Source organism: Gavialis gangeticus, unplaced genomic scaffold (assembly GCF_001723915.1).
Source record: "Gavialis gangeticus isolate Ggan-Ray unplaced genomic scaffold, GavGan_comp1, whole genome shotgun sequence".
Taxonomy (NCBI): Eukaryota; Metazoa; Chordata; order Crocodylia; family Gavialidae; genus Gavialis; species Gavialis gangeticus.
Genome location: NW_017729024.1, coordinates 176,420,908 through 176,432,743, shown reverse-complemented (window position 1 = coordinate 176,432,743; position 11,836 = coordinate 176,420,908). Strand labels below are relative to the sequence as shown.

At 44.9% G+C, this 11,836-nt stretch overlaps 1 protein-coding gene across 1 annotated transcript in view; it reads left to right on the top strand.

The window, feature by feature from the left end:
- The window catches only part of ATP5A1 (ATP synthase, H+ transporting, mitochondrial F1 complex, alpha subunit 1, cardiac muscle), a 13,446-nt gene extending 11,563 nt beyond the window's left edge, over window positions 1-1,883 (top strand). Inside the window, exons 10-12 of the mRNA XM_019518112.1 lie at window positions 402-546; window positions 939-1,089; window positions 1,669-1,883. Coding sequence (XP_019373657.1) covers window positions 402-546; window positions 939-1,089; window positions 1,669-1,750 — 378 coding nt within the window. The 3' untranslated portion in view covers window positions 1,751-1,883. The remainder of the gene's footprint in view (window positions 1-401; window positions 547-938; window positions 1,090-1,668) is intronic.
- Window positions 1,884-11,836: the final 9,953 nt, after the last annotated feature.

The window sequence follows — 11,836 nt, the reverse complement described above, 5'->3', positions numbered from 1 at the left end:
CCTAGAATGCTTGCTTCCTACACTTGCCTCATGCTTACATCAGGATGCAGCCATCTGCTTGAAAGAACTACCATCCTTGCCACTTCAATTGGTATGCAGTTTCCAGGGCTAAAAGCATCCTTTTCATCTACTGGAAGGGGTCTGAAGTCGTATCTGTAGAGTAGCAACCTTGTATTGGTGCTTGGGTGTGCTTCAGAATATTATAGTTCTCTAAAACAAAAAACCTGGAATAGAGCAGCAGTTCCAAATGCATGAAATGAGTGCATGCTTTATATAGAAGTGAAACTTACTGAGCTCCCATTATAGTTGAGCAATAGCAGGTGACTTTGAGTAGTTCCTAGGCCTCTTGTAAAGCAGGAGCTTGAGAACACTATCCAGAACCATTTTCTCTTGCATTTTAGGTGGCTGGTACCATGAAATTAGAGTTGGCTCAGTATCGTGAAGTTGCGGCTTTTGCTCAGTTTGGATCCGACTTGGATGCTGCTACTCAACAGCTGCTGAATCGTGGTGTTCGTTTAACTGAACTGCTCAAACAAGGACAGTATGGTGAGGTTCACTTTCACTTATGTAGCCATTTAATCGGAGAACACGAGATGCTTTGTAGGCAGTTATGCCAGTTGCAGAACCCTGGGATGCTGACATCAGAAGTCTCACCTTCTGACTGTTTGGAGACTTGTCAGCTACCGTTTCCCATTGGCTGCCCTGTAGTTCTAATTCTCTGGCAGGCCGTAAGAACTGATGGATCAATTTGTCTGCAGTAACAGTGACAACTGAGTAAACATGAACAGGCTAAATACAGAATGCATGCTCTGCTCTGTGGTCCTTCTAAGGTAGATGTGACACACACCCCAGCAACTTATTTACTTTGTTTTGCTGGACACAGAATGCCCTCAAGGTGAGGAATCCAGGTGAACTCACGTTGCTCTATTTTTATGCAGTCCCCATGGCCATTGAGGAGCAGGTTGCAGTCATCTATGCTGGTGTAAGAGGCCACTTGGACAAACTGGATCCCAGCAAAATCACCAAATTTGAGAGTGCTTTCCTGGCCCATATCCTGAGCCAGCATCAGGCCCTCCTTGCCACAATCAGGTAAGACTGTCTGTCTGGTGTCCCATTTTGATTTTGGAAAACTTTTTAAATGAGGAGCTGAATCTAGCTTGTAAGTCGGCTTTTGATTTGTGGTGTTTGTTACTGTGTTGATCTTCACAGACTTCTTCTAGCCTGTATTTTAGTTTACCAATTGCGCGGATACCTAATGTATCCAGTTAATGAAGTTTCCCTGCCTGCTGCCCCCCTCCCCCCTGGTCTGACCAGGACATAATTCAGCTCTTGTGTTGCTAAGAACACATTAAAACAAACAAACAAAAAAAAAAAGCAACGAAAACTAAAGTGTGTACAGGAGTCCTCCATTTTTCCTTAGACAAGGTTGGCTTCAGATGCATGCCCCACTAGTCCCTGTTCTGTATACAAATTCCACTGAGATGACAATTCAAAGTTTACAACTTCCTGTGTTCTTGCAGAAGCTTGTTTAATTCATTGCTGGCTAGCAGTTGGATGCCTTAATAACGGCGAGTTATCGCCACTCTCTAGTTGGGTCTAAACTAGCTAACTGTTTTAGTTAAAACTTCTTTCTTACTTACTGCTGCACCTGGATCTGTCTTTCAACAGGACTGATGGGAAGATTTCTGAACAAACAGAAGCTAAGCTGAAGGAAATAGTTATGAACTTCTTGGCTACTTTTGAAGCATAAATTCTTGACTGTTCTAACATGCCAGGTTCTTGACATCATCTAGTGCTCAGCTCCATTCTCTAGAGACTTAAAGTATGTGTGACTCCACATGTACAGAGATTTTTTTGCTGAATAAAATGTTCCATGTACATAAGCTTCAATAGTCTAGTCTTAATTAACACTTAGCTTCACTTAAGGATTTTTTTTAATTGACATTAGGCGGATGTCTCATGCCCAGAATACCTGAACTTTCACCAAAGTTTCGTTTCTGTTGGTGTTCCTGTCTAAGTGTTCAGATTTTAAGTCATGCTTGCTTCCAAAAGAAAAATGCTGTCCCTAGTATCAAAATACCAAATATGAAGACTTCTTGGTTTATGCTCACCTTAATACAAGTAGAGTCTCTGTAGTTGGATGCTTGATTCTCACGGAAGGCAGAAAGGGCTTGCACATGTGCTATGTTTACACACACTTAGTCTGTGAAAGGCACAAGCTTCAGTGGGCATGCAGTAGAAAACTGTAAGTGCAAACAGAATACTCTAAAATCCACTTGTTTCTTCCATAACTTCCTAAAAGGAAAAAATTGCTCTGTATGTACTGCCAGCAGTACTAACTGAAGTTAGGATTTGATGTGGAAGTAGCTAGCTTCAGCACCTGTTCAGCGTTTGAATGCTGAACAACCTCCCTCTTCTGTGGGAGGGGATGTTGAATAGCAAAACTAAAGAGCAGGAGGTAAAATTTAAAAAAACTGAAGTTAATATTTTAAGGCTACCTTGATTCAGTTGGGCAATATTGTAGCAAACTGTTTTCTTTTTAAAAAACTTTGGGTATTGTTCAGCTTTGTTTAGCTCAATAAACTTGAGCCTGAAATAGCAAAGGTGTTTCAACTACCTAAATAATTCAGCAAGGTAATTAGTGGAACTAAACTTTGTTTTAATTTTAGACTATTTGGGGTCCTTATGTGATCCAGCCCTGTGTGTGTGTGGGGGGGGGGTACTTCCAACATTTGAATAAAGTTTTTCCCCAGCCAGCAAACTACTCTTTTTTATACATGCCTAGCACGGAGACATCAATGTTGCCATGCAGCTGGGTATCTGGCCCATGTTTAATGCCATTATGCACCAACTAAGTATCTGACTGCAGCATCCCCTGGGGTCTACCTGGCTGGGTTGTTTGGAGACATGCACATGGTGCAGGAAATGGTGCGCTCCCAACCAGTCACTGTCATACTACAGTGGGATGTGGAAGGATCCTGTTGTCTTTTTCCTTCCCTACTTGAATCCCATTTCCCAGCATCTTTCTTTATTGCCTGCTTGTTAGCATTGGCTAGGGGTGGGGTGCAAGGGAGTGCTTTTTCATTGGAGCTGTTCAACTTTGCATGACAACCTAACTTCGGATGTGAGTAAATAGTTGTCTGTCCCGTCCCCCTTTCGTTTATGTTGAATGGGGGAGGAGGACCCTTGTCTTGGATTTGAATATAAGGTGCAGGGGCAGGTAGCTGCTGTTGCACAAGCTCTGGGTCAAAGTCAGAGTTCAGCTTCTGCCTGCACATCCCGTTTCCCATAACTGCTGCCTCCACCTAGCAGGTCTGACTTCTCTGCTACAGAGCAGATACAGGCTTTGGCCCCTAGTCAGGCAGTAGTGGTGAAAGGTTTGATCCCATTAGGGGTGGCAGGCAAGGCAGGCTGCAATGGTAGGGGTGGGGGTCAGGACCCTTGCTTCCTTGCCACTGTTCGGCTTTCTGCTGCAGTGGGTGGGGGGTGAATTTTAAGATGAGTCTACTATAACTAGATTCTAGGCATGGAAAATTATAACCTTTTCCATGTCTAGAATCATTATTGGAGAGTTGTGTTTATTTTGAAGTAGTCTTGGATTCAGGTAAAGATGGTATTTGGTCATTAGATTATCAACTGGAACCTGGGCTGGTTTTCCTGCTTCCATGGGCCTGATAATTTTGGCTACAGCCTCCTTAGCCTACTTTGTGTAACTATTCTCTAGAACTGCTTCAAAAGGAAGCATTGAATTTTTCTTTCCTGATTTTTTTTTTTTTAGGATGAATAGATACTCCTGGCTTGAATTCTCCCAGCAAGGGCAGAGAGATGAGGATTCAGCCCTACAAACACAGGGGCAAATCCTAACCTAAACTTGCAGTTCTGTTACTGGATAAAAGGCATGTTCCAGACTTCAGGTCTTGAAAGAAAGGGCTGGAGGCATCCCTCCTAAGAGGATTCCAAACTGGAATCAAGATCAGAGCTAATGTTTAAGACCAAATGTACAGGTTGGAGCACCTGACTCCAGACTGAAAGTTGTAAATACTTTTGCTGAAGGGGCGTTGATGTCTGGTATCAGTACTACTATTTTAGCACTAGATGGACACCTCTAAGGGCTCTTAAGTGTCCTAGTTCTGCATGAATGATGTAAACGTTGCTTTACTTTTGGTGTCTGTCGTGAATTCCAGAATATTTATGGACTGAAGATAAGTCTATTTCATGGTGAAGTAGTAACTTGAGTTGCCAGCAAGAGACTAACCATCTGAGACCTGAAGAAGAATGCATTGCATTAGACTTGGACAAGTTTGTAAGTGTATCCCAACTGCAGTTGGTTCAATAAAACACATTGCCCACAACAATCCCTGCCCCTTGAATGCATCTGCTAGATCTAATACATAGTGCTACTTAGTAGCATGGAAGTCTGCTAACTTGGCAGGTGCTAATGCAATGTGATGGCAGCTATTGTATTCCCCTTGCTTTGCAAATGTTTCAATATCCCTAGGAAGTCATCAGTAAAGGGAATTCTATCATTGGACGCATCTACACGTCTCCGTATGGTGATTTGTTATCGTGCTGTGCTTTAGTACTTCTTTCTGGCAGTACTAAAGCACAGTGCAGTAACCATCTGTACTGTGCCATTCAGGCAGTGCATGTTTAGACTTCCCCGCTACGCTGCTGTAGCAGCTCGCTACAAGTGGGGAGTGCCACTACAGCGACGTAGCTGGCGATCATGTGTAGACCTGTGTGACTGCTATGTTGCCGTAGTGTACCATACAGTAAGGTAGTGTGTCTCTCTGGCGAGGTAAGGCTAGAGCACTGGGTCTAGTGCTCTAGCCTTACTCCTAGATTCTTTCCCCAGTGCTTTGTATTTGCTCTGGGGGCTTCTGTTACTTCTTTTGCTGTATAGAAGAGTTCCTGCTGCCAGGTGTTGCCCAGTTTTCTCGAACGGCAGCAATTGCTGGTTGTCATCTGCTGGCAAAACCTGCTGTGTGGATACAGTTCTGCCAGAAAGCTAGGTTGGCAGAACTCCCCAGTGTAGATAGGGGCGAAGATGATAAAACGGAACTGTCTGGCCCATAAAGGGGGTATCCACAGAGCAAGTAAGCCTTAGCTTTGTTTCCTTGTAATCTGAAGGTACAAAGAAACTTTTAAATTTTTTCTTTATACTTGTACAGCAGCTGGTCCAAGACCTGGGCTCTTAGGCACTGCAGACAAATAAATAATGGATGTGTACCTATGCCAAGTGCTTGTTGGCTTATGGTGAGGATGGGCATTGAAGTAAAAGTCAGATGCGCATAAATTCGTCAGCTCTGCTCTCCCACTGCCACATACCTTGGGGCAAGCTGGTTGTTTCCCCATCTGTGTGGGGAGCATGCGAGTAAAGTAGATGCTAACTGCTAAGCGCTGTAAAAAGAACGGCTGGAAGACTTAGCAGGGAGTGATATGAATTGTAGTGAGATGATTTGGCCACATGATGGTGCCAGTTGGTTAAGATAACATTTTTTTCCAGCAATGTGTGGTGCTATTTGGGCAAGGCTTCTCAACTAGGAGATTCTTTGAAAGACGTATAGCAGAAAGTATGAGGAGACAGGAGAGGTGTGAAGAGATAAGTAGATATGGGTAGGCTGAGGCTCTCCTGCTTGGCTGCTTTCTGCCTAACCCCCCTGCAAGGAGGTAAGCACTATAGTAAATGAACTGGTTTTTGAAATCCGGTACCACTCAATCTGTAAAAGTTTTATGGAGGGGCCTTGAGTCTAACACAGTATTGGGGATTGGGTTGATGAATACTGTGTGCCTTGATTCATCAGTGGCTGACCGAGATCCGTGCCTGCCTTGTGCACTCCAATGGGAGTTCCTGCCCTTTGTGGCTCAAATGACTTACTGATCTCCAAAGTACAGGAGATGCTAACAGCTGAGCACAGAACTGTCCATTTTGATATGCTCTTTTCCCTGCTCACCAATCGGTGTCCACAGCGAGTCTTGTTGTACAGTTCAAAGCCTGTTCTCTGGCCACGGACTTACTGAATTCAGGACAAGATGGCTGGAAAACAAATACCCAGGTTCAAAAGGGGTCAGAGGGGGAAATCCTAAACATAACACATTGGCTGCTATTACAGTGTTCTCTTTCCTTGTGTATCCTCCTCTTGCATCACAGTGTCTGTCCTGTCTGTACATGGTAGGCACTGCACAAGTACAGAGCTTAGCACAGCTATGGTGTCCATTGGCCATTAGGCACCGCCATGATAAACAGCTCTTCGTATTGTTATCTTGAGGCTTTACATTAGTCTTGAATACAGAGACCTCTGTTGATTGACAGCACTGATTCGAGTTTGCTTGTTGGGGGGAAAGCAGCAGAACTTGTCACGTATGCTATTGCCAATGGTGGACCGAGGTGAGATGGATAGATATCTAGCTGGGGTACTATGACCCCAGCACTCATTCCTGCCCAGGGCAGCGGGTCGCACTTGATGATCTGTTCAGGTCCTTTCCAACCCTAAAAAATATGAAACGCCTACATTCGGGCAATCCTTTTATAGCAACAAACAAGTGCCACATGTATCAGGTGAGAGAGTACCACAGGGTCCACCAACTCCTGGGTAAAGTTTCTGTAAAGAGGCCAATTCACCGGCATACACCATACTTTTTTAGTTCATGCCAAAATCACCACGTCTGTCTCCCTGACAACTAAACCATGTTATTCCTGAGATCTTTTGCTGTTCTGCACAGAACTTTTTTTGACCTGTAGTTTCACTGCAACGCAAGTGGTTTTTAAAGGAGAGGTGAGCATTGGAACCACTCCCATCTTCCCCCTTCAACCTGTACAGCAGCATGCTCTTCCTGTTATGATAGTGACTGCTATCATGAAGGATGCAAAGCTCCTTCCTTCAAGGGTAATGCCCCACAAAGGAACATATCTGAAATGGTAGCATCTCCTTCCTTGGTTACAATTGAGCTGCTGTTTAAATAATGGCCAGAAAAATAGTCCTTTGCCTTTCTGAGTGTCCCTGTCTTGGCTTATGGTATTTACCTTTGGCTTTAAGGGATTTTATTTATTTTCTGGGAGCCCCTTATTAAAAATTATTGGTGCTGCATCAGGGTGGGGTGCATGTGGGGAAGGTAGAACAGTTCAGAATGAGTCACCCAAACAATGCTATATTTAAGCTGATGAGAGAGAACTGTTGATACCTGAGTTGCTGACAACCCACTAAGCATGCGACTTCCCTCTTGCATTAAAAGTGGTAGTAACCAGGTGGAATTTTTTTCAGTTGCTGATGAGCGTGGGTCTGAGTGAGCGCGCTGGAGTTGCAAGCACATTGCACTCGCTGTCACTTGCAAGCTTGAGCAGTTTGGGCAATTCCTTCCTGTCTGCTGAAATGAGTTTCCAGTGGCTTTGCTGTTCTTCACATCCTGCCCGACTCTGCTGTGGTGTTGCTCCATGCTGCTAAGCAGCTGTCAGGCTCCATTCCAGAGGTGGGCATGTTACATTAGTAGAAGTCATTTTTCTGGTGGTGTTACTCACAATGGATTCTGTGCCATCCAGTTAAGGTATTTCCTTAGACCTAATAATCTCTGCTCCTTGTGCAGCTCATCACCTGATGTTAATGGGCCAAAAAAAAGGGGATTTCACCACAATTCTAATCCCTGCATTTTAACTCCTTGCTTTCCCCCCATTACCCATTTGCAATTGCCTTTGCAAGATTTGGGGGATCCCCTTGACCGTAGTCCCCAGTTCCTCCAATACTTTAGCATGTCATGTCCCTGTCTCAATGTTATAGGTTGAAATCTAATGACTGGAAACTTCCTAAAAAAGGGGAGGAGACCTCAGCACAGTCCAAGAGAGAGGAATGAGCAAGCGACATCAAAATCAGGGATGGAAAAGACGCCACAGTTCATGGAGTTCATCCACTCGGCAAGGGCAGCACACATGCTCCGTTCACTGCATGACGCATTTAGACTCAATGCTTCCTTGCTTCGCTAGCCCAGCCCTGAATTTCTACAAGCTGTCACATGCCCTGAGAGGCAGGTCTCGTCTCTCACCTGTCTCGCACCTAGCAGAACTAGAACCAGGCTGGCATATTTTCAGTCCTCTGAGGGAAGAGGACGCACTGGTCTCCTGAAGCAAACTGTATGTGTGGCCATGGGGAGGAACTTGAGGGGGCAAGTGGATGGTTTGATTTGTGGACACCTCCCCCCCACAGGGCTGCAAGCCACTGGGCCCAGCAGCTCGCAGCCCCGTGGAATGGAGCCTACCTCCACCTCCCTCCACCGGCAACAGTGCTTTCGAAACAAAACTTTAATTGAAGCAGAACGGTCCTGTTTCCCACAGTGAGCATCCATGTTGGGTCAGGTATTCACCTCTCTTCAGAGTCCTCTGAGCAGGTAGTCCCAAGAGGAGGAAGATCAATTGGGACAGGATCTCTCTCTCTCCATGTCTGACTGCAGCATAAAATGACTCTTCAGTTTGCATGGTGACTTTCATCCCAATGGATATTCCAGCAGCTGAATCTTAACCACCAGGGGCTTACAAACCATGGCAAAGGTGGCAATGTCTCAACTGCCTACGCGCCTGAGTCAGACACTCCAAGGCACTAATAAAGAAGAAGTGGGGCTATGCAACTGGTTCAACCAACGGTGACTGCGGCAAAGCCTCAGACTATGCAATGCCTGCTGCAATGCTTACTGCTTGAATGACCTCACCAAGCACAGTAAACAAAGCAGCACAACAAGCATGTGTAACAGAAAGGCCAAATATGGTTTAGAGACCATGAGAAGAAAAAGTAGAGGATCCTAAAGGGTCCCAGGCCACTTATCAACTTATTCAAATAAGGTTTTTTTTCATCCACCTGCAGTGTCAGTTTTTTGGATCGCAATGCAGAGAGTCTTCAACAGCACATAGCAATTCTCCAAGACAGCTGAGGCCAGGAAGTAATGCATACCCTTCCCAATAACTATCATCAGGTAGTTGAGCCCCAAAAATGGTAGTTACTTAAGTTGGATTTGATGAGAACCAAGAAAATTATTTTAATTTCATAGACAGTGGGCACATCTACACATGCACTTTAATGAGCAGTAGCCTATTTTACTGCGCATTAAAGCGGCATCTAAGAAAACATGCAGTTACACTAATGCACAGTAAAATAGGCTACTGAGGATTAAGTGTCACTTAAAGTGTGTGCTTGTGCTACTGCACATTACAGCAGCCCAATGTGCATTAATGTAGTACCTCACAGTGGAGGTACTAAATTTAATGTGCATTAGGAAAAGTGCATTAATACACATGTAAATGCACCCAGTGTCTCAAAAGCATATGCAGGCTTTAGTTATCAGGAACACAGAGATCTAGCAATAAAATCAGTCAGATGTTCTCTGTTCATTTACCTCGGTTAGCAACTTGGGGGAAGTAGCTGGCTGTCGGCAGTGGACGTTTTGAACCATGACAGTATTGTACATTGTAACTCCAGTAATGCTTCTTGCTGCTTAAGAAAACAAAGATCATCCCAGGTAATCAATCTATCTTATCAGGAGTACAGACAAACTGCAGCACAGTTTGTGTGCATGTATAATGTGGTCCTGGCACACTCCTAAAAGTCATGTGCTGCTCTCTTGGGACCTGTCCTGCATTTGAACCGGGATGGAAAGGAATAGGAGATTAGACTGTGGGAAAATGGCACATCAGGGCCTTCTCGGGAGAGACAGCCTTGAGCGGGGGGGTCTGGGTCATGCAGTGGCAGTGTTTGAGAGCTTCAGTCTCACTTAAAAGTACCTTGTGTTACCACGGAGGGACCCTGATGCATGCCAGAGGACCCTTGAGAAGTCTAGCATAATGCAGATAGCTATAGAAGAGCACTTGGCTGAAGAAGAGGATGTGTAGAGGGCATGGATAAGAGGTGGGGCCCAAGGGGACTCCAAATTAGTGATGTGACAAGTATTCAAATCCACTGGCCCCAGCATCCCTGTTGATGGTAGTCATGTGCCTGCAGGGGGGTCCCAGGGATCAGTGCTCAGGTCCCTTATCCCTTGCAACATAGACTAGTCCTTTGATATTGAATATTGAATTCAAGACGTACTCATTTAAGAAAAATCCAATAAAAGCACACTGCCATGAGTGCAATGTCATACAAGAGCTTTTTCCTTTTTTTAAAATTTGTATGCAAGTTGCAGGGCATTTTTAGGGGGGAAAACCCATTTGGTTTTAAAAAATGTACCTTGTATTCAAAGGATTACAGTGTCTACATAGTGAATTGGGCCCAAAGTCCACTTGGAGCATTGGTTCTCCACTTCCTCAGACCTGAGGCTTCCTCAGAAAGTGCCAGCTCTGAGCTTTCATTTATATTTGGACTACAGACAAATACTAGAGCCATCCTTCTGCTGCAAAGAACTGAGATGGACCACAGCAGAGCATATATATATAATCTGACACTGCAGATTCCAGTTTGAGATCTGAGGAAGGGCACGTGTGCCTGGAAGCTTGCAAATAAAGGATTTTATTTTATTTTTGCAGCTATTTAGTTGCTCTAATCAAAGATGTCACCTCTGCCAAGAGTTCTGTATATTTTATGCCAGTAGACCAACACAGCTACAACCTGTGTCCCTAAATTTGAGATCTCTGAATTTATCCTGTGCAGCACCCTGGCTGAGAGTCCCTGATGCAGAAGGATTAAAAGCTGGTGGGCCAGCACCTTTTTAGGTGGAGGAGCAGTTCTATCCCAGCAAAGCTGGGGTACTTTGGTATCTTTGCAGGATGCTGAATCAGGCAGATCAACCAGCTGCCCCTGGGCCCTGCCAGGCTGTGGCATCCACTTGCATGGGGCATGTCTGGGAAGGTAGAGCCCATCCACCGTGTCTCAATAGTCAGGCTGTTTTGTAACAGCGAGGACAATGGAGACCCGGATGCTGGAAGCCTGGACCCCAATTATTCTGCCTTGGAGAGACGCATCTGATGAGCAGCTCCTGTATCCAAGCCTGGAGGCCAGCGATCTGCTGCTGACAGCAGTGCTAAGGGCTGCGTTGCACACGTTTTCAACGTGGCGTGTTATCTGGAAAAGCAATTTAGAGACTTCTCTGATTCCTGGGTAGTCTGAATCTGGCTGTGGGGTCCCTTGGGGCCCTGAAGTCAAGGGAAAGCTATTTTGCAACCAGACAGCTCTTTCCCTTCTGGAAAAATACTTGGGATTCATAACCCAAGGCAAAAAGATAGCAGAGAATGAGGTATCTCTGTCGTCCTGGGCTGCACACGGGAACGTGCGGTTCCAGGTCCTGGCTGGCCTCGAGTCTTCTCCAGAGGATTTTAAGCTTCATTTTTAGTACTTGTTCACAAAAGAAACACGAGGGTATGAAATGATAGAAGCACCCTCAGATCCAGACCTCAGTGTGCCCTGAGGCAACTGTCCCAGTATAAATTAATTTATTCATTTAATAATATGTAATGGATAGTTTTTTGCTTCCTAGAACATTTCTCTGAGGACCTGAGAGCCCCTTAGTCCTGGCCTTGCTAGGCCCCTGTTAGGTACAAATGAATACACCCACATCAGTTTATGCACTACTGAAATGCAGCTGTCTCTGTGGGAAAATGAGGGAAATTTTTAACCTAAGTTTTTTATCTGCTTTCTTCAATGAACACAGGCCTCAAAATTGTACCTCCATTTAGAAGGGCCTGGTTATGCTCCAAAAGTGGATAACTGTGTCCCTCACTTGCATGGTGCTGCTATGATCCACGTGTCGTCATCTCCGTTTCCTGTAAATCACAAAATAGCATGTGCGGTCTATTCTCTAATTATGAAGTTGTATACCCCCCAAAATGTGCTGGGAGTTTTACTGGAGAACATAACAAGTGAGGCCC